The 23,594-nt window shown below is 46.4% G+C and overlaps 1 protein-coding gene across 1 annotated transcript in view; it reads left to right on the forward strand.

Annotated features, from left to right (window-relative positions):
* The first annotated feature begins 4,994 nt into the window (after positions 1–4,994).
* Positions 4,995–23,594, forward strand: part of LOC139750048 (uncharacterized) — a 49,574-nt gene continuing 30,974 nt past the window's right edge. The window contains exons 1-8 of the mRNA XM_071664386.1: positions 4,995–5,065; positions 7,818–7,981; positions 8,173–8,276; positions 12,741–12,875; positions 13,575–13,674; positions 16,224–16,394; positions 19,084–19,202; positions 19,867–19,978. Of these exons, the coding sequence (XP_071520487.1) occupies positions 4,995–5,065; positions 7,818–7,981; positions 8,173–8,276; positions 12,741–12,875; positions 13,575–13,674; positions 16,224–16,394; positions 19,084–19,202; positions 19,867–19,978 (976 nt within the window). The remainder of the gene's footprint in view (positions 5,066–7,817; positions 7,982–8,172; positions 8,277–12,740; positions 12,876–13,574; positions 13,675–16,223; positions 16,395–19,083; positions 19,203–19,866; positions 19,979–23,594) is intronic.

A 23,594-nucleotide genomic window follows, 5' to 3' on the forward strand; every position in this document is an offset into this window, starting at 1 on the left:
CAAGGTTCTGGCCGTCGTGGTCAAGGTTCTGACCGTCGTGCTCAAGGTTCTGACCGTCGTGGTCAAGGTTCTGACCGTCGTGCTCAAGGTTCTGGCCGTCGTGCTCAAGGTTCTGGCCGTCGTGCTCAAGGTTCTGGCCGTCGTGCTCAAGGTTCTGACCGTCGTGCTCAAGGTTCTGGCCGTCGTGGTCAAGGTTCTGGCCGTCGTGCTCAAGGTTCTGACCGTCGTGCTCAAGGTTCTGGCCGTCGTGGTCAAGGTTCTGACCGTCGTGCTCAAGGTTCTGGCCGTCGTGGTCAAGGTTCTGACCGTCGTGCTCAAGGTTCTGGCCGTCGTGCTCAAGGTTCTGGCCGTCGTGGTCAAGGTTCTGACCGTCGTGCTCAAGGTTCTGACCGTCGTGCTCAGGGTTCTGGCCGTCGTGCTCAAGGTTCTGACCGTCGTGCTCAAGGTTCTGGCCGTCGTGGTCAAGGTTCTGACCGTCGTGCGCCAGGCCCTGAGAGTGCACATCTTCACACAACAAGTGTGTTGTGTGGCAGGAGGGACGACCGTGGGATGGTGGGGTAGGTCTGCGCCCAGCATCATAACCTCGTCATTGGAAACATTTTAACGACTACCACTCCGTCAGGAGAGTTTAGAGCCGTGCTCTCTCCTCCATCATGGGCAGAACTGTGATCTTCTATGAATATAAAACAGAAGAGCAACACACACCAATTATTCTTTGGCTGAAGTATGTAAATGGCCTGGTGTATATCCCGCCACGAATAGATCCCAGCCAACCTCTGTGTGTCTCCCTGGGTGTCCCACTTACCGGGAACACACAGACACACACACACACACACACACACGCACACACGCACACACACACACACACAAACACACACACACACACACACACACACACACACACACACACACACTCTCTCTCTCTCTCTCTCTCTCTCTCTCTCTCTCTCTCTCTCTCTCTCCTTCCCAAAACTCTACGAAAGAGTTTGTTTCTTCCGGGAAGGTATGAATATTCACTAGCCCTTCCTCCCCGGTGTGCTGTGTGCGAGACGACGGACGTCTTACGGACGGAAGAAAAACGTTGGCGACACTTTTCATTTCCTCATCCTCCCCTGCGTCACAACATATGTTGTCCTCACCACCATACCTGCCAACACCACCTCCACCACCTCCAGCAGCAGCAGCAGACACTTGGGCCTCTCTCTCACCATCACTATATTTCCCACCAGATGGCGGCTCATCATACCGTGTCTAGCGTCACAGTTTGTTGTCAGTGTGTCTGATTTTCAGTGTCGTTACTGCATTACACTGTGGTCACCGCTCATGCACCATGCAACCATCGCTCAGTATACAAGGTCATCACCATATCTGACGTCACGTATTCGTCATCACTAAGTGCCACTCAGTCGTCATCACTACTTGGTCATCATCGTCTGGCGGGCCAGTTATCACACGAGCATCACTGTACGACTGACATCAGGCAGTCATCATCATCATGATGACTGGCCATCATGGTACATATCATGGTACACATCATGGTACACATCATGGTACACATGATGGTACATATGATGGTACACATCATGGTATACATCATGGTACACATCATGGTACACACCATGGTACACATGATGGTACACATGATGGTACACCTGTGGTACCGACCCAAGACAGAGGCGGCACGACGGGCTGTGATGAGAGACGGTACAATCGCGCTGTGAAGAGAGAACCGGTACAATGGTACACTCCGGGTGGGATGTGCGCGTCCCGGGATTCTGTCTATGTTACCACAAGCAAGACACTCAGTCTTGTGGACCTCACGGTAACCCGTCATGATTGGCTTGGGTCAGTATCATTTTTCCCCCCAGTGAAGCCTCCATGGTGAAGAATCAAGTTTGGAGGAAAATACAAAAATGAAAATAGGAAAAGTAAGTCAGAAGAGATAACAAAAGAAGAACGAGAGGATGTTGCGGAGTCTCAATCTCTTGGAGTGGAGTCACTGTAGGACAGACTCCTGAAGCCCTGCCATGGCTTCTTCCAGAATCAAGTGAATCGCTTTCTGAACCATTTGAGCCACAGGAGGTAAAGCAGTAGCACTTGGAGGCTCCCGAAGCCCCGCTTATCTCGAAACCAAGCGAATCACTCCTTGAACCTTGTGAACCACTGGTGTCACTCCGAGACGATGAAGTATTTGATGAACTGTTAATGGGTGGAGGTCAAATATTGGCCTCGTTAGCGGGACGCAACTGAAGTATTTGAGCCATTAATTGAAACATCTGGAGTATCTGAGCTAATATTAACACTTGCAAGAAGACCAGGATTTTGAGGTGAAGTGTAGTTAGAGCAAGTAACAGATGAGGGCAGGTGGAGGCTGAGGGCCAGAGAGTTAGGAATGTGGGAGGGGCAGTAGGTAGGGGATGGCTCGGAGGGGGTCAGCAGGTGGGAGATGGTCTGGAGGGGTCAGCAGGCGGAGGATGGTCTGGAGGGGGTCAGCAGGCGGAGGATGGTCTGGAGGGGGTCAGCAGGCGGGGTGGTAGGAGGGGCAGCAGGTGAGTGAGGGCGCGGGGTCGTCGCCAGTAATGGCTGTGGCAGGACCAACATCGATCTCGTGGCGCTGGTCTCGGCTGTGGCAGGGGAAGAGGCGGAGTGTTTGGCCAGGCCAAGGGGAAGAGGCAGGGGTAGTGGGTCAGGGGAAGGGAGGAGGGGTGCTTGAACAGGGCACTAGGGGAGGGTGTGTTACTAGGAGAGGGAGACGGGAGGGGTGTATGGTTGGGATGGAGCCGGGACGGAGGGGATCTCTGCCGAGGGAAGGGAATGTCTAGAAGGGAAAAAAGTAGACGGTGTTTAGCGAGGGGATGGACAGACATGTTTGGCCTGGTGAGGGAAGGGGTTCTGGAGAGGGGAGGAATGGGGTCGTGGAGGGATCTGGAAGAGTGGAGGGAGAGGGAAGAGATGAGTTGGAGCGAAGGTTGAGATGGATTTTGGGTCGTGTCATCAGGAGGATGTGTTGGGTCCTGCGACCGAGTGACAGTGACACTCGAGCCTCTCCTCCTCACTCACCCTCCATCTCCCGCTCCCCACCCCGCCCGCTGGCGCCCCTGACTGGCAGATCATCCACCTGAGTGGTGCCTGGCTCCCCCACCCTCCACACACACACACACACGCACCTGATTGACACCTGGTAATCACCTCAGCTCCCCTGGCACCTGGGTGAAGCCCTCCTCCCGCTGGGTGGAGTCTAATGATTGATCACGCTGGTTGACCGTCACATTACACCTCCTGCAGGAACTACTAGTGTGATGTGTTGCCAACGGACGAGCTCACATGCCGAGGGTAGTCATCTACGTTAGGCCTAGATAGTTATCTTTATAAAAGATACTCCGTCCCCATCCACCAGGGAGTGACTTTGATAATCACTGGTGTATAGTCCAATGGTCTCAGCCAATCGGGGGTCCGCCTCTGACGTCGGCAATCAGCTGATGAGCGACACATCTGATTCGAGGTTCATTATCTGGAGGAACCGAAGGATACCGTGGCACGAACCGGGGGACGTCGTGGCTTGAACAGTGGGACACCGTGGCACGAACCAGGGAACGTTGTACCTTGAACAGGGGGATACCATGGCACGGACCGAGAGATATCATAGCTTGAACAGAGTGACACCATGGCCCGAACCGTGGGACGTCGTAGCTTGAACAGAGTGACACCATGGCCCGAACCATGGGACGTCGTAGCTTGAACAGAGGGACACCATGGCCCGAACCATGGGACGTCGTAGCTTGAACAGAGGGACACCATGGCACCAACCGGGGGACGTCGTAGCTTGAACAGAGGGACACCATGGCACGAACCGTGGGACGTCGTAGCTTGAACAGAGGGACACCATGGCCCGAACCATGGGACGTCGTAGCTTGAACAGAGGGACACCATGGCCCGAACCGTGGGACGTCGTAGCTTGAACAGAGTGACACCATGGCCCGAACCGTGGGACGTCGTAGCTTGAACAGAGGGACACCATGGCCCGAACCATGGGACGTCGTAGCTTGAACAGAGGGAAACCATGGCACGAACCGGGGGACGTCGTAGCTTGAACAGAGGGATACCATGGCCCGAACCATGGGACGTCGTAGCTTGAACAGAGGGACACCATGGCACCAACCGGGGGACGTCGTAGCTTGAACAGAGGGACACCATGGCCCGAACCGTAGGACGTCGTAGCTTGAACAGAGGGACACCATGGCACCAACCGGGGGACGTCGTAGCTTGAACAGAGGGATACCATGGCACGAACCGTGGGACGTCGTAGCTTGAACAGAGGGACACCATGGCACGAGCCGGGGGACGTCGTAGCTTGAACAGAGGGACACCATGGCACGAATCAGGGGACGTCGTGGCTTGAACAGAGGGACACCATGGCACGAACCATGGGACGTCGTAGCTTGAACAGAGGGACACCATGGCACGAACCATGGGACGTCGTAGCGTGAACAGAGGGACACCATGGCACCAACCGGGGGACGTCGTGGCTTGAACAGAGGGACACCATGGCACGGACCAGGGGACGTCGTAGCTTGAACAGAGGGACACCATGGCACGAACACCATGCCTCGCCCAGCACCCTGATCGTACAGGAACAAACCATTGTTTACTAATCATCAAGGAGTGGGCGGCTGCTGTACGAGGAGACGGTGTTACGGGAACGATGACCCTGCTCTGGCTGGTGGTGGAGATGCAGGAGGAGGTGGGTGGGGATGAACAGCTGTGGCTCGACTGCCGCACGCACCCCCACTGTTCGAACCTGGGCGAGCCCTTGTGTGAATAGTGGTTAACGACGCTACCCACTGCACCACGGAGGCCCGTCTGTGTGTTTATCTGTAAGCTTATCAAATTGTTTTCCGATTTTAAGTGAATTTCGTTAAACGAATGTATGGATACCTATCGTTGGTTTCGGAAAGATTGCACAAAAAAGGTGAAAATTATCCTGACGTGACATGATGACCCCTCATCACCTGGTGTTCAACGTCAGAATGTTGGAGCTGAGGGACGAGCTGTCTTCCCGCAACCTGTGACGTATTGTTGTTGGAAAGGGAGGAAAAATACTTTGTATACTGAACAGACTCTCTCTCTCTCTCTCTCTCTCTCTCTCTCTCTCTCTCTCTCTCTCTCTCTCTCTCTCTCTCTCTCTCTCTTTATATATATATATATATATATATATATATATATATATATATATATATATATATATATATATATATATATATATTTATTTATATTTTATTATACTTTGTCGCTGTCTCCCGCGTTTGCGAGGTAGCGCAAGGAAACAGACGAAAGAAATGGCCCAACCCCCCCCCCCCATACACATGTATATACATACGTCCACACACGCAAATATACATACCTACACAGCTTTCCATGGTTTACCCCAGACGCTTCACATGCCTTGATTCAATCCACTGACAGCACGTCAACCCCGGTATACCACATCGCTCCAATTCACTCTATTCCTTGCCCTCCTTTCACCCTCCTGCATATTCAGGCCCCGATCACACAAAATCTTTTTCACTCCATCTTTCCACCTCCAATTTGGTCTCCCTCTTCTCCTCGTTCCCTCCACCTCCGACACATATATCCTCTTGGTCAATCTTTCCTCACTCATTCTCTCCATGTGCCCAAACCACTTCAAAACACCCTCTTCTGCTCTCTCAACCACGCTCTTTTTATTTCCACACATATCCCTTACCCTTACGTTACTCACTCGATCAAACCACCTCACACCACACATTGTCCTCAAACATCTCATTTCCAGCACATCCATCCTCCTGCGCACAACTCTATCCATAGCCCACGCCTCGCAACCATACAACATTGTTGGAACCACTATTCCTTCAAACATACCCATTTTTGCTTTCCGAGATAATGTTCTCGACTTCCACACATTCTTCAAGGCCCCCAGGATTTTCGCCCCCTCCCCCACCCTATGATCCACTTCCGCTTCCATGGTTCCATCCGCTGCCAGATCCACTCCCAGATATCTAAAACACTTCACTTCCTCCAGTTTTTCTCCATTCAAACTCACCTCCCAATTGACTTGACCCTCAACCCTACTGTACCTAATAACCTTGCTCTTATTCACATTTACTCTTAACTTTCTTCTTCCACACACTTTACCAGACTCAGTCACCAGCTTCTGCAGTTTCTCACATGAATCCGCCACCAGCGCTGTATCATCAGCGAACAACAACTGACTCACTTCCCAAGCTCTCTCATCCCCAACAGACTTCATACTTGCCCCTCTTTCCAAAACTCTTGCATTTACCTCCCTAACAACCCCATCCATAAACAAATTAAACAAACATGGAGACGTCACACACCCCTGCCGCAAACCTACATTCACTGAGAACCAATCACTTTCCTCTCTTCCTACACGTACACATGCCTTACATATATATATATATATATATATATATATATATATATATATATATATATATATATATATATATATATATATACGTTGCTCTAGGTACAGTACCCGGGTAAGGTAGTTTCCTTTTTGACAACTGTGGCTAAAGTGTTGATGTGAGGACCTACATGGATGATGACACAAGACTTGCTGTGGGGCAGTGATGACTGGCATTTACTGCTGCTGTTCGTCAGTTTGCCACAAGACCAAGATTATATTCCTAACAATATAAGATTTTCTTTTCCTTTCGTATTCTTAAAAGAAAAATGGGAATAATTTGGTTTATATGAAAGGAGGTGGAAAGATGGAGTGAAAAAGATTTTGTGTGATCGGGGCCTGAACATGCACGAGGGTGAAAGGAGGGCAAGGAATAGAGTGAATTGGATCGATGTGGTATACCGGGGTTGACGTGCTGTCAGTGGATTGAATCAGGGCATGTGAAGCGTCTGGGGTGAACCATGGAAAGCTGTGTAGGTATGTATATTTGCGTGTGTGGACGTATGTATATACATGTGTATGGGGGTGGGTTGGACCATTTCTTTCGTCTGTTTCCTTGCGCTACCTCGCAAACGCGGGAGACAGCGACAAAGCAAAAAAAGAAAAAAAAAAAAATGAAAGGAGTGTGAGTGGTTGGGATCCCGTGCAGGGGGCATGGCGAAGATATTTTTAGCCTGGGGAAGTGCTCTTGCTTAAGACCCTGAGACTCCCAGGGCACCATCGTCTCTTTCAGCTCAGCTGTGTGTTGCTGAGGAGGAGGAGGAGGTGGAGGTCCTCCCTGGCCCTCTGGTGGAAATCCTCTTGCATCATCATGTACTGAGGTGACGCTCGTGTTCCTAAAGCCTCTTCTATGATTACCTTGACGAATGAAATTTATATTTTTGTCTTCTGTATTTTCCCTGACGTGAGACGGAACCACACACACAATAGTCAGCCAGTAGTCTGTCCTCTGGTGTATCTAGCGGGCCGTAGGTGAAAATATTGATGATCAATATTCCTGAGCACCAAGGAAGACAAAGGCTGGCATAGAAACGTCTGTCGTAAAGTACACCTACAAAGCCGAACACAAACCCGTAAGTTGGACGGCATTCTATTATTCTCACCTCTCGATCCCACACTGTTGGAGGGGGGCGGGCCACGTCTCACGTACAGGCAGCTGACCTGACACCAGTATGACGCCACCAGCCGCCATAGTGTCACCATCTGTCCACTAAAACCGTCACCCGAATAATCCACGAATAATTATTGCCGGACCTGACATTCCGACCGTCTGTCCACTTTGTTGATGTGGAGTGGGTGTCGAGGACACGCCTGTCCACCCTCCACTGACGACCCTTGTGTCTATCTCCCACAGTGACGACCCTTGTGTGTATCGCACAGTGAGCGACCCTTGTATCTCTAACAGTGACGACCCTTGTGTGTATCGCACAGTGAGCGACCCTTGTATCTCTAACAGTGACGACCCTTGTGTGTATCGCACAGTGAGCGACCCTTGTATCTCCCACAGTGACGACCCTTGTATCTGACTCAGTAACACGACTCTTGTATCTAACTCAGTAACACGACTCTTGTGTCTCTCGCTGTGACGACCTTTGTATCTAACTCAGTAACACGACTCTTGTGTCTCTCGCTGTGACGACCCTTGTATCTAACTCAGTAACACGACTCTTGTATCTAACTCAGTGACGACCCTTGTATCTCTCCCACAGTGACGACCCTTGTATCTCCCACAGTTAGTGACGAGGACGCCTGTAACGCCGTGTACCTGGAGCTGGACGACGTCTATGGTGACCTGGATAGTTACCTCATCCAGGTGAGGGACGTGTTTGAGTCCAGGTGAGGGACGTGTTGGAGGCCAGGTAAGGGAGTTGTTGGAGGCCAGGTAAGGGACGTGTTGGACGCCAGGTGAGGGAGTTGTTGGAGGCCAGGTAAGGGAGTTGTTGGAGGCCAGGTAAGGGACGTGTTGGAGGCCAGGTAAGGGAGTTGTTGGAGGCCAGGTAAGGGAGTTGTTGGAGGCCAGGTAAGGGAGTTGTTGGAGGCCAGGTAAGGGAGTTGTTGGAGGCCAGGTAAGGGACGTGTTGGAGGCCAGGTAAGGGAGTTGTTGGAGGCCAGGTAAGGGAGTTGTTGGAGGCCAGGTAAGGGAGTTGTTGGAGGCCAGGTAAGGGACGTGTTGGAGGCCAGGTAAGGGAGTTGTTGGAGGCCAGGTAAGGGACGTGTTGGAGGCCAGGTGAGAGACGTGCTGGGGTCCAGGTGAGGGACTTGTAGGAGGCCAGGTAAGGGAGTTGTTGGAGGCCAGGTAAGGGAGTTGTTGGAGGCCAGGTAAGGGAGTTGTTGGAGGCCAGGTAAGGGAGTTGTTGGAGGCCAGGTAAGGGAGTTGTTGGAGGCCAGGTAAGGGAGTTGTTGGAGGCCAGGTAAGGGAGTTGTTGGAGGCCAGGTAAGGGACGTGTTGGAGGCCAGGTAAGGGAGTTGTTGGAGGCCAGGTAAGGGAGTTGTTGGAGGCCAGGTAAGGGACGTGTTGGAGGCCAGGTAAGGGAGTTGTTGGAGGCCAGGTAAGGGAGTTGTTGGAGGCCAGGTAAGGGAGTTGTTGGAGGCCAGGTAAGGGAGTTGTTGGAGGCCAGGTAAGGGACGTGTTGGAGGCCAGGTAAGGGAGTTGTTGGAGGCCAGGTAAGGGACGTGTTGGAGGCCAGGTAAGGGACGTGTTGGAGGCCAGGTAAGGGAGTTGTTGGAGGCCAGGTAAGGGAGTTGTTGGAGGCCAGGTAAGGGACGTGTTGGAGGCCAGGTAAGGGAGTTGTTGGAGGCCAGGTAAGGGACGTGTTGGAGGCCAGGTAAGGGACGTGTTGGAGGCCAGGTAAGGGACGTGTTGGAGGCCAGGTAAGGGAGTTGTTGGAGGCCAGGTAAGGGACGTGTTGGAGGCCAGGTAAGGGAGTTGTTGGAGGCCAGGTAAGGGAGTTGTTGGAGGCCAGGTAAGGGAGTTGTTGGAGGCCAGGTAAGGGACGTGTTGGAGGCCAGGTAAGGGAGTTGTTGGAGGCCAGGTAAGGGACGTGTTGGAGGCCAGGTAAGGGACGTGTTGGAGGCCAGGTAAGGGAGTTGTTGGAGGCCAGGTAAGGGACGTGTTGGAGGCCAGGTAAGGGACGTGTTGGAGGCCAGGTAAGGGACGTGTTGGAGGCCAGGTAAGGGACGTGTTGGAGGCCAGGTAAGGGAGTTGTTGGAGGCCAGGTAAGGGAGTTGTTGGAGGCCAGGTAAGGGACGTGTTGGAGGCCAGGTAAGGGAGTTGTTGGAGGCCAGGTAAGGGAGTTGTTGGAGGCCAGGTAAGGGAGTTGTTGGAGGCCAGGTAAGGGACGTGTTGGAGGCCAGGTAAGGGAGTTGTTGGAGGCCAGGTAAGGGACGTGTTGGAGGCCAGGTAAGGGAGTTGTTGGAGGCCAGGTAAGGGACGTGTTGGAGGCCAGGTAAGGGACGTGTTGGAGGCCAGGTAAGGGAGTTGTTGGAGGCCAGGTAAGGGAGTTGTTGGAGGCCAGGTAAGGGAGTTGTTGGAGGCCAGGTAAGGGAGTTGTTGGAGGCCAGGTAAGGGACGTGTTGGAGGCCAGGTAAGGGACGTGTTGGAGGCCAGGTAAGGGACGTGTTGGAGGCCAGGTAAGGGAGTTGTTGGAGGCCAGGTAAGGGACGTGTTGGAGGCCAGGTAAGGGACGTGTTGGAGGCCAGGTAAGGGACGTGTTGGAGGCCAGGTAAGGGAGTTGTTGGAGGCCAGGTAAGGGAGTTGTTGGAGGCCAGGTAAGGGACGTGTTGGAGGCCAGGTAAGGGACGTGTTGGAGGCCAGGTAAGGGAGTTGTTGGAGGCCAGGTAAGGGACGTGTTGGAGGCCAGGTAAGGGAGTTGTTGGAGGCCAGGTAAGGGACGTGTTGGAGGCCAGGTAAGGGACGTGTTGGAGGCCAGGTAAGGGAGTTGTTGGAGGCCAGGTAAGGGAGTTGTTGGAGGCCAGGTAAGGGACGTGTTGGAGGCCAGGTAAGGGAGTTGTTGGAGGCCAGGTAAGGGAGTTGTTGGAGGCCAGGTAAGGGAGTTGTTGGAGGCCAGGTAAGGGAGTTGTTGGAGGCCAGGTAAGGGAGTTGTTGGAGGCCAGGTAAGGGAGTTGTTGGAGGCCAGGTAAGGGACGTGTTGGAGGCCAGGTAAGGGACGTGTTGGAGGCCAGGTAAGGGAGTTGTTGGAGGCCAGGTAAGGGAGTTGTTGGAGGCCAGGTAAGGGAGTTGTTGGAGGCCAGGTAAGGGAGTTGTTGGAGGCCAGGTAAGGGACGTGTTGGAGGCCAGGTAAGGGAGTTGTTGGAGGCCAGGTAAGGGAGTTGTTGGAGGCCAGGTAAGGGACGTGTTGGAGGCCAGGTAAGGGACGTGTTGGAGGCCAGGTAAGGGAGTTGTTGGAGGCCAGGTAAGGGACGTGTTGGAGGCCAGGTAAGGGAGTTGTTGGAGGCCAGGTAAGGGAGTTGTTGGAGGCCAGGTAAGGGAGTTGTTGGAGGCCAGGTAAGGGAGTTGTTGGAGGCCAGGTAAGGGAGTTGTTGGAGGCCAGGTAAGGGACGTGTTGGAGGCCAGGTAAGGGAGTTGTTGGAGGCCAGGTAAGGGACGTGTTGGAGGCCAGGTAAGGGACGTGTTGGAGGCCAGGTAAGGGACGTGTTGGAGGCCAGGTAAGGGACGTGTTGGAGGCCAGGTAAGGGAGTTGTTGGAGGCCAGGTAAGGGAGTTGTTGGAGGCCAGGTAAGGGACGTGTTGGAGGCCAGGTAAGGGAGTTGTTGGAGGCCAGGTATGGGCTATAGATAGGGTTGTGCGGAGGAGGGTGGATGTGTTGGAAATGAGATGTTTAAGGACAATATGTGGTGTGAGGTGGTTTGCTCGAGTAAGTAATGAAAAGGTAAGAGAGATGTGTGGTAGGCTGTATTGAAATGGTTTGGCCATACGAAGAGAATGAATTAGGAAAGATTAACAAAGAGGATATATGTGTTTGAGGGGGAGGGAATCGAGAAGTGGGAGACCAAATTGGAGGTGGAAGGATAAAGTGAAAAAGATTTTGAGCGATCGGGGCCTGAACATACAGGAGGGTGAGAGGCGTGCAAGGAATAGAGTGAATAGGAACGATGTGGTATATCGGGGACGACGTGCTGTCAATGGACTGAACCAGGGCATGTGAAACGTCTGGGGTAAACCATGGAAAGTTTTGTGGGGCCTGGATGTGGAAAGGGAGCTGTGGTTTCGGTGCATTACACATGACAGCTAGAGACTGTGTGAACGAATGGGGCCTTTTTTTTTTTTTTTTGTCTTTTCCTGGCGCTACCTCGCTGAAGCAGAGGGTAGCGATACTTTTTCCTGTGGAGCGGGGTAGCGCCAGGAATGAATGAAGACAAGCAAGTATGGATATATACGTGTATATATTTATATGTGTGTATATGTATGTTTACGTGCGTGTATGGGCATTATATATATATATATATATATATATATATATATATATATATATATATATATATATATATATATATTCCTATGATGTTGGAACCAACCAAACATTTCTGGGAATATTAAATTCTCAGCAGCCATCGAGTGTGTCTGCATGGTAAAGCTTATGAGATTTAGGTAAGGATTTGGTTCTGCATAGAAGGGCTGGATGGTGCGTACATGGAAGCTCTGGTATATATTTAGTTGAACGAATCATTAATAATCAGAGACATTGTCAGGGGAGAAGAGAGAAATGATGATGATGAGTACTTATATCTGCTTATATCTGGAATTCTATTTAATTTATGTGTGTGTGTGTGTGTAGGTTGCTGGGAAGTTTCATTTTAACTCACTGGTTCGACGACAGTACGACCCACACCAATATCTGTTAGCCTGGGTATATTACTCAGACTGTCCTATCCTGATAACTCTTCCTCATAAAACCACCACACACACACACACACACACACACACACGAACGATTCTCCCCAGGACGAACCTCTTCATCAGAATCCATTGATACCAAGTGAACCCGCATGCCGGACGATACAGGACGAACATTAGGTGAACAAAAAAAAAAAAAAAAAAAGTCGTCGCCTCTATTTATAGCCCAGACCCCGGGCCACCAGTACACACCCACACTACCTCTAAAAGCCGGAGTCATGAATTTTACACACACATTGACGGAGGCTCTGCCAGCGCCTTTGTACAGCAGGAAGTTACTTTCTCCCTCTCTCTCGCAGTTTTCCACTATGCAAATGAGGCGCTGTGAAAAGGTTAGCGTATGAATTCTAACGACCTTCCGCAGGCCGAGGAAGACACCACCAGAATGAACCGGAAGCTGGAGGCGTGCGGCTGTGACGTCACGTGCCAGTGGGCGGGGCGTGTGGTGATGCCGGACGCTGAGTGGCTAGCCGACCCCTGTACTGCCTGCCGATGCCATGTAATCAAAAAATTATCTTTATTTTTCCTCCTAAATGTCAGTTTGTTTCAATTTTTAAGCTTTTGATTACAAGAATTTCCAGAATTCTAATTTAGAATTTCAAGCTCCTTTTTTCAACATTTTTATTTCTTATTTTTGTGCCATATCAGATTAAAACGAATTAATGGCAACCAAAATATATCTAAGTATGATTTAGGGAAAAGTAAATTTACTCTGAAACAAAGTCAAAATGAAAAGGTAACAATTTTTAAATTTTCATTTAAAAGAGGAAATTTGAAATTATTTATCACTGCAAAATTCCATTAAACAAATTAACTTTGGAAGAATAAAAAGAAGCAAAGTTTCATATTTAAAGAAGTTAATGGAAAAAAAAATTCAATCATGTTATTCAGTAAATCGTCACAGTAGAATAGTAACATTAGTGAGTAATCTTGTCTGTCCTGGCCTTTCCTCTCCTCTGTCCACTGTACCATATTTCTGTACCGTTCACCTCTGTCCACTGTTGCCTCTCCGTCCCCTTCACTCCACCACTACCCTCCACGTAGCCGCCATGTACCTCGCCCACTTCCCTATATCTACCCACTCTGCTCTGCCAGTTCCCTCCACCTACTCATAATCATCGCCACGTTCCTTGTCTGTTTTTCTTTGTCATTTATTCAAGTGTTCTTTACTCCCCTTGACCCCTGACCTGTGGTGCAGATGGGGGAGGTGCTCTGCCATACGTCATCCCGCCTGCAGTGTCAGGACCCCTGCCTGGCCCACCCTTGTGCCAGCGGTGCCACCTGCACCAGCTCCCCAGGTCAGTGTTGGTGCTGGTCATCCTTCATGTTACCTGGGTGTGTTTTCACCGCAAGTGTCCTAGTAATCCGGTGTTTCACTCCTAGTATTCTTGTGCTTTAGTGATAGTGTCCGTGTTTCACTCCTAGTCTCCTAGTTTTCTCCTAGTCTCCTAGTTTTCTCCTAGTCTCCTAGTGCTTGTTCTGTTTCCACAGTATTAGTCCTAGCAACATAGTGTTTCGGTCCTAATATCTCAGCGTTTCAGTCCTAGTTTCCCAGTGTTTCAGTCCTAGTATCCTAGTGCTTGTCTAGTTTGCTAGTGTTTCGATCCTAGTATCCCAGCATTTATCCCAGTATCCGAGTGTATCAGTTCCAGTACTCTTGTCTTTGAGACCTATCATGCTGGTGTTTCATTTCTTGTGTTCCATTTATAGTATCCTAGTGGTTCGGTCCTGGTATCTTAGTGGTTTTGTCCTGGTATCCTAGTGGTTCGGTCCTGGTATCCTAGTGGTTCGGTCGTGGTATCCTAGTGGTTCGGTCCTGGTATCCTCGTATTTGTCCTGTTATTCTCGTGTTACAGTTTTGATATTCCACTGTTTCACTCCAAGTGTTCTATTGTTTCATTCCGAATATTCTAGTATTTCGGTCCTAGTTTCCTAGTCACAAATCTAGTGTCCTACATTTCATCCTAAGATTCCGGTTTTTGTCCTATTATTTTGGTGTTTCAGATCTAGTATCTCAGTGCTTCAGTTCTAGAATACTAGTATTTCAATCCTAGTACTCTAATATTTCCATCCTAGTATTCTAGTGTTTACAGTATCTTAGTGTTTCAGTCCAAGTATTTTAATGTTTCAGTTCCTGTATCCTAGTATCTCGCTTCTAGTATTTCAGTCCTAGTGTCCTAGAATTTCACTTCTAGTAGCCAAGCGTTTCGGTTCTAGTATCATAGTATTATGGTCCTTGTAGCCAAGTGTTTCAGTTCTAGTATCCTAGTATTTCACTTCTAGTATCCTAGTTTTCGGTTCTTGTATCCTTGTCTTTCAGTCCTACTACCCTAGTGTTTCGGCTCTAGTAACCTAGTATTTATGTCCTAGTATCCTAGTGTATCGGTTCTAGTAATCTAGTAGTACAGTCCTAGTGGCCTAGTGTTTTGGTTCTAGTAACTTAGTATTACAGTCCTAGTGGCCTACTGTTTTGGTTTTAGTAACCTAGTATTACAGTCCTAGTGGCCTAGTGTTTTGGTTCTAGTAACCTAGTATTACAGTCCTAGTGGCCTAGTGTTTTGGTTCCAGTAACCTAGTATTTCAAGTATCCTAGTATTTCGCTTCAAGGTATCCTAGTTACAGTGTTCTTACATAGGATGCTTTTACAGAGTCCCTGTGGACTTCCCCAGCGTTTTGCTCTAGTACAGAATACCTAGGTAGTAATCCTAGCCTTCTAGTACTTCCTAGTTTCCTAGCTCTCTTTCCTTCCCAGCGTAGTGCCCTTGTAGCTCTGTATCCCGATATGGTTTCCCAACTTGGGGTCCTTTCCTTAGCACTGTATTCTAACCTGATATCCTAATATCCTAGCATGTTTCCTAGTGTATGTACCCCTTCGCTTGATATCGTATTCTTGTTTGTATCCTAGCCTGATACCCTGGTTTAGGAGCTTGGCCTGATATCATAATGTATTACCCTCGCCTGATATCCTGTATTTATATCTCACCTTGATAGTATGTTGAAATTGATATGTTAATGAATTAGCTTTGCCTGATTTCTTGGTGTTGTATCTTAAGCTTATTATCCTAATGTATTACCCTCGTCAGATATCGTAGTAGGATATCCTGGCCTAGTATCCTAGTGTAGTATCTTATATCCTAGCCTGATATCCTCGTATAGTATCTTATATCCTAGCATAGTATCTTAGCAGCATGGTATCTTGATTTATTACCATCGCCTGATATCGCAGTAATATATCCTAGCCTGATATCCTAGCATGGTATCTGATCGATTTACTTTCACCTTATGTCGTAATATTTTAGCTTAAGATATCTCAATATAGTGCAGTAGCCTTATATCTTAATATACCTTCGCCTGATATCGTAGTATTGTATCCTAGCCTGGTATCCTAGTATAGTATTTTAGCCTTATACCTTAATGTTTTAACCTTGCATCTTAATGTTTTACCCTTGCCTGATACCTTAGTATTGTATCTTACTTAATATCATAGTATTGTGTTGTATCTTTCCTTGATATCTTAGAATTATATCCTTGCTTGATATCCTAGAAATGTATCGTAGCTTGATATCCTAGAATTGTATCCTAGTCTCATATCCTAGAAATGTTTCGTAGCTTGATATCCTAGAATTGTATCCTAGTCTCATATCCTAGAATTGTAACCTAGCTTGATATCCTAGAATTGTATCCTAGCTTGATATCCTCGAATTGTATCCTAGCTTGATATCCTCGAATTGTATCCTAGCTTGATATCCTAGAATTGTATCCTAGCTTGATATCCTAGAATTGTATCCTAGCCTCATGTCCTAGAATTGAAACGCAAGGGCTTACCTCACTACCTTCCTTCGTGCAGGTTATCGCAACTTCACCTGCAGGTGCCCCCCGGGCCTGTCTGGTGAGAGATGTCAACACTCGTCATACAGCTGTCCCACAGCTCGTGGCCAGCACATCTGTCAGCAACAAGACCGTCGCTTTGACAGATATGTTCTCGACCCCGTCAACGCCTCCTGCACCCTAGTTACAGGTGAGTGTGTGGTTAGTGTCTGTTAGATAATCGTGTGGACGGCAGTGTGTCAGGTGAGTATGTGTTTGTGTGTGTGTGTGTGCGCGTGTGTTTGAAGTGCGAGCGTGGTAGGTGAGTCTGCCAATTTTGTGTGTGTGTGTGTATGTGTGTGTGTGTGTGTATACACAGCCTAATCTACTGGGACTAGCGTTATGCGGCCACTGTTGTCTTGCGTATTAGACAACCTCTAACCATCCTCATTATCTTGACGTAATCACAATACTTTATTATAACATCCCTCAGAAACCTAACAGTAGCGGCAGTTGATTAGCAGGATTACAAGTCCCCAGTCGATTGTCGTGGTTATCGTTGAGGCATGGGAATCACGGGTCCCATATATATATATATATATATATATATATATATATATATATATATATATATATATATATATATATATATTGGAAAGGATCACAATTTTGCGCGTGATCAAGATATTCCTATCAGTCCACGGGGAAAATGATGTGATTATTACACGAAAGTGCACTTGGGAACTTATCGTGTTTCATTTTCCTCATGGACTCATAAGAATATATATATATATATATATATATATATATATATATATATATATATATATATATATATATATATATAAACTCGTCAATTTCCTTAGTTTTCTGACTTTCGCCTTAAATCCCGTCCTTGCTGTGCCTCCGTTGTCTCACACATGTGTGTAAGCGAGGCTAGCGTGCACCAGGTGCTGCTCTAGCCATCTTAATCCCCGTTACCCTCTCCTCACCTCCATAACTCGGGATCCAGGCGACGGCAACCCCGCCCGCTAAAAGGGTAGGTGCCCGTTACTCATTCTCGTGAGGGCCGGTAATAGGAAGCTAAGGTCCCTATACCCTGAACACGGGTCTATAAGGGAGCTCTTCCTGGCTTAGGGCTGGTTGGACGCCGACTTTCCTTAAAGATTTAGATTCAGATCTGAATTGTAATTATCAGTGTGTGACAACATCATAGCCAGAGTAGAGCGGTAGAGTAGTATTACATAGAAATACAAACAGTAACAAACCACTGGGTCCCTTCCAGGCTGATTGTTACAGAGGAAGAGATAATATGACTCATAGATAAGTGTGGTGAGAATAAGAAATACTTGCATATCTGAAATAAAATATATACTTTTCATGTAGCTAAGGAGGCGCAAATATTGTCAATTGTGGATTTGAAGTGAAGTATTTGTCATGTCTGTTCTTAAACGTGTATATGGCACTACTTTCAACTACTCTAATCAGTAGATCCTGTTCTTAAACGTGTATATGGCACTAGTTTCAGCTATTCTAATCAGTAGATCAGTTCGTATGTTAACAATCCTGGTGAAGAAAAAGCACTTCATTCGAGGTAAAACATTTGCCCACGAGTTTGTACCATCGCTACGAGTATTATTAGACGAATCTATCTTTACGTAGGGTATTAGACGAGATTAACGAACCATTTCATGATTCTGAATGCCTGTATCGGATCACACCTTCATTTTTTTTTCTAATCTAAATTGACCGAAGTCGCTTAGTCGGCTTTCATACGATTTGTTTCTAGGAATCATCATGTTAGCTCGTGTCTGTACTGTTTTAATTCTGTCTTAACACTAATAAGATTACACTTATAAGTATAAAAGACACATGATGATAAAGAAATAATACAGATTCAAAATGATCAAACCCCTGGAGAGAGATCATAACAAGATGGTTATGCCAGCCACCAAGTGAACACGTCCACTGCACATCAGTATTCTATGAGGCTGGACAATCTGGAAACCCACCCACCCAATCTTCGGAAGTTACCAACTTTTCTCACGGGTTAAATTTTTCAAAGAAAATCTGCCTCATCTCCTGCTTTATCTTTTCGTAGTATTCAAGATATTCGATGAATATATTATATACAAGAAAGTAAAGGGAATAGGTTCGCTAAATATAATGTATATTTATATTTGTTAAAAAGATTATTTAGGCATTTCTAGTACGTTTGAAAAATTACCGAATACTTCATCATACATACATGTGGTAGTCTGTAGTCTTGGATCATGAAGGTGAGTAGTTTGTACAGGATGGTAGGGCCTTTGGGTAAGATGGCCTAGCTTTTGACCTGCATTTAAGGGTCAAGTCAAAGGCCAGGCCGTCATACCCAGGGTAGTAGGGATGTAGACATAAAGATGGTGATATTGAGACGCCAAGAATCCAGCCCAGAGCCTGGAGGGTTGATTAGGTCGCCCAACGAAGACCTTCCCACATTATATTTACTCAAGCTGAGACACTGAATCATAAATACTCACAAGCCATATAATTATGGTGCACCAGGAGTGGAATTTTCGCCTGACTACACTCGTAACTCACAAGTTTCTCGTGGGAACTCAGGGATTTATTGCAGAGAGCCTCCTAACTCTTGCTGCCCTCTTAGCGTGGCTTTAAGAACTGGCTCTTCTCTCCCAGTGCAGTGCTGAGACACGATCTCTCACGGTATGTCACTATGGCGTTACTCTTGCACTGTGTGGTTGAAAGACCTACCAATATGCCCTTACAATTGGGAACTGTAGACCTCTACCCACACAACTCTCATCTCACAATACAGTTATGTCCTCCCCTCTCTCTCTTACAGTGTGGCACCCACCGTATGTCGACTCTCACCCCTCCTCTCTTTCTTTCTCCCCCAGTGTGTGAAAGTGAGGCAGAGTTAGGGTTCCTGTCCGAGAGTGAGTGCCAAAACTACTGCACCGTCGGCGTCTGCTGTGTTGTACCTGTCATCTCATCCACGAATGTTCCTGACTGTATGGTAGGTCTCCAAGATATGGTGGTACAGTACCGGGAGCCGGTGCTAGGTTACGCTACTGGGTTAGGGTGCTCGAGGTACGCTTCTGGGATAAGGGACTGGGTATAAGTTCCTGAGATAAAGAACTGGAGTTAAGATAATAGGATAAGGTATTAGGGTACGGTGCTAGGACAGGGTACTGGGAGCTGGTAATTATGGGACTATTAGGGTGCGTTAAGATGCCTGCGGGTTCATGGGCCAAACAAAATATTGAGTTTCCAGTTCCAGGAATTCTTTTTACTTTTGTTGTTTTAGATAAATATGATTTATCGATAGTTTTAGATTTAGAAAGACAAACGTTAGACTAAGACATCACGTTAGGTAGCAGGCCTGTGTAATGGCCTAGCTTCATAAGTGAAAAATGGACTTGATATACGTATGTTGAGAAACTGATGTACAACGTAAAGAAAGGAGTATTGGTACAAAGATATAAATATTTAGTCAAAGGAGAATAAATTGACACTTTATAAAGGATGAAAAACAAAATGAAAGAGAAACAGACACAATGACATGCATGTGGATATACCAAGATGATAGATATTTGAAGCATGTGTACAAACATTTACATATGCAGACATAGAAAGTTCAAGACTCAGTTCACTTTACTCCCTCTTCTTCCTTCCTTCAGGAAAGTTCCCTGCAGGAGTGCCGCTCCCTGGCTACAGCCGAGGATCTGGCGGTGGTCTCCTTCAGCCCCAACACCACGACCCTGGAGCCGCCTGACCTACTGAGCCTTCCAGGTGAGTGACCCCGTCAGCGCATGCGGAGGACCTGCCTTGTGTGGGAGGAGTGTAGGCAGGTGGCGGGCGGGCGAGAGGTAGGCTCGTGGCTGCAGATTAAGAGCGAATGCAGGTGACTTATGTGCCATGACCGGAGAATTACAATTTATAAATGTTTAATTCCCGCAGGTTTAACATACGAGCAGGCAGACAGTAGGTTGTTCATGCACAACAGATTACTGGAATTTAACATTCATGCGACGGATCTTTCAAATAACGGAGTTACTTATGACTTTTACACTGAAATGTACGATTTGTGTCAGTGTGCTGTTCGTCATGATATCAAGCGAAAAACGTTTCAATTCTCTTCAAGGTTAATTATTATCTTTCTGATTCAGCAGTTGTCATTTGTGTCACTATAAACTTTACAACTCCAGAGAATGTTAATTACAGATGATTATGGCTCATAATTCTTATCAAGACCTTGAGATTTTCTAGATTGTATTGATATTCTTTGGTGTACACGTAGAAAAGGTTTGTTTACAAGCCTGGGTTACTCTTCGTCTGCTCGAGTATCTTCATAACTTTGAGAAATCTTCGTTTCATCATAAACTGTTATTGGCAAAAAGTATTTTACCTTTTAAAGTGAGTAATGAAAGGTAGTCTTGCTTTACATTGGAGCAAAATCCTATCACGGTTGATTATTTGCAGAACATTAATTTTAATTTTTCTTTCCGCGGCAGTTTCCTGGATTTCAACAAATTCGTCTCATTTTTTTAAATTAAAAGCATCGAGAAGAGAGAGAGAGAGAGAGAGAGAGAGAGAGAGAGAGAGAGAGAGAGAGAGAGAGAGATTGGCTTAAGTGGCATCAGTACGTCTAAACTGAAACTGGGTAAACAGAATATCAAGGTTGTACTGCTTTCTCATGACTTAAACTATGCGTTGGTCTTTCTGCCTTTAATTTCAACATTACTTGTATTTCATCTTGTTTTCCATTGGTTCACCAAAATTGATAGCCTAGTCTGACTAGTTAATAGCTAGTCACTGTTTTCATAGGTTCACCAAAAAATGATAGCCTAGTAAACTGATAGTCTTTTAATGATTAATTGATTACCTAGTCACTTTGTTTTTCATGGGTTCACCAAGATTAATAGCATGTAAACGACTCATTCATAACCATGTCACGACTGCTTGAAAACCTATTCACAACTAATTGATAACCCAAACCTAGTAACATTTTCTCTCCTTGGCCGCCAAGTTCATCCAAATCAATAACCTAACTTTTCTTTTCCATGGGTTCATCACCATTGATACCTTAGTGAGCCTCGCCACAAAATATATCCACAGCCACAACAAGGCCCTAGTTGTAATGTGACCATTAAACTTGGCCTAGACAAACCAAAGGATTGAGCTCCACTTGGTTTGTCTTCTGCTGTATGGTTGTGATTACTGTTTGTGTGTTCTGAGGAGAGAATTTTACACTCATGTTGCCATCTCTTACCCTTGTGTATATATATATATATATATATATATATATATATATATATATATATATATATATATACACCATGTGAATACATACATAAGAGTAAAGGGCACGGTTTATATATTGACAAATAGGATATATGTGTCAGAGGTGGAGGGAAGAAGTGGGAGACCAAATTGGAGGTGGAAGGATGGAGTGAAAAAGATTTTGAGCGATCGGGGCCTGAACATGCATAAGGGTGAAAGGCGTGCAAGGAATAGAGTCACTCGAATTGGAACGCTGTGGTATACCGGGGTCGACTTGCTGTCAGTGGATTGCACCAGGGCATGTGAAGCGTCTGGGGTAAATCATGGAAAGGTGTTTCGGGCCTGTATGTGGAAAGGGAGCTGTGGTTTCGGTGCATTACACGTGACATCTAGAGACTGTGTGAACGAATGTGGCCATTTATGTCTGTTCCTGGCGCTACCTCGCTGGAGGGGAGGATGCTATTTCGTGTGTGGCGGGGTGGCGACGGAATGGATGAAGGCAGCAAGTATGACTATGTACATGTGTGTATATGTATATGTCTTTGTATGTATATGTATGTATACGGTGAAATGTATATGTATGTATACGGTGAAATGTATATGTATGTATATGTGCATGTGTAGGCGTGTATGTTTGTACATGTGTATGTGGGTGGGTTGGGCCATTCTTCGTCTGTTTCCTTGCTCTACCTCGCTAACGTGGGAGACGGCGATTAAATATGATGATAATAATGATAATAGTAATAATGATAACGCACACACACAGTTAAAAGATAGGCAATACGACTGTAAAACTATCTCCCTGTAACAAACAAATATTAAAATAGTAATCACACACACACACACACACACACACACACACACACACACACACACACACACACACACGGGCCTCCATGGTTTAAATGTTATCGTTACTGACTGTGAATCAGAACAGGTAAATGTGTTTGTGTGTGTGTGTGTGTGTGTGTGTGGGCATATCCACATAGCGATCAAAACACGTTACATACATAGAAGGTTAAAGCTTTTGACTGGTAACACCAGTGTAAAATTCTCTGCCCACGTACAGTCCAGTCAGAGCCTAAGCTGTTACTGTGGATCTATTTCAGTTTTTAATCTTATCAAAAATCTATTTATCTTCAAATATGAATTATCTCAATGTTTTTACAATCTCATTTATTTAAAATCTACTTATCTTCAGATATGAATTATTTCAGTGTTGCAATCTCATTTATTAAAAATCTACTTATCTTCAAAAATCTGTATTAGGTTTAAGTAGCTTGGAGGAAAGGGGTTGGCATGATTTTTTTTATTTGTTTACCCATTTAACTGCAAAACATAATGTACATCTGCCATGGCTGTAACACGGGGTCAGCGTGCGGCTCACGGCTCCTACATGCAGTCGACACAGTGTAGGTGGGTGGATGCGGGTGGCTGCCACTCTGGTCTCGTAAAACAATTCTGTTGTCACTTTGATGCCAAAATTATCCTTCAGTTTACTGTATCTGTTATTAGTAATTATCCTTCAGTTTACTGTATCTGTTATTAGTAATTATCCTTCAGTTTACTGTAACTGTTATCAGTAATTATCCTTCAGTTTACTGTAGCTGTTATCAGTAATTATCCTTCAGTTTACTGTATCTGTTATCAGTAATTATCCTTCAGTTTACTGTATCTGTTATCAGTAATTATCCTTCAGTTTACTGTAACTGTTATCAGTAATTATCCTTCAGTTTACTGTAACTGTTATCAGTAATTATCCTTCAGTTTACTGTATCTGTTATCAGTAATTATCCTTCAGTTTACTGTATCTGTTATCAGTAATTATCCTTCAGTTTACTGTAACTGTTATCAGTAATTATCCTTCAGTTTACTGTAACTGTTATCAGTAATTATCCTTCAGTTTACTGTATCTGTTATCAGTAATTATCCTTCAGTTTACTGTAACTGTTATCAGTAATTATCCTTCAGTTTACTGTAGCTGTTATCAGTAAATATTCTGAAGTCTTCTGTGGGTGATTCAAGAGCTTTCTTGTTGCTTTGAATGTGATTCAAACTAGACAGTTGAGTGAAATTAAAAGATGCATGAGCCGGGAAGAATGGCCGAACCGTTTAGATGACATGA

The sequence above is a fragment of the Panulirus ornatus genome, chromosome 9, assembly GCF_036320965.1.
Source record: "Panulirus ornatus isolate Po-2019 chromosome 9, ASM3632096v1, whole genome shotgun sequence".
NCBI lineage: Eukaryota > Metazoa > Arthropoda > Malacostraca > Decapoda > Palinuridae > Panulirus > Panulirus ornatus.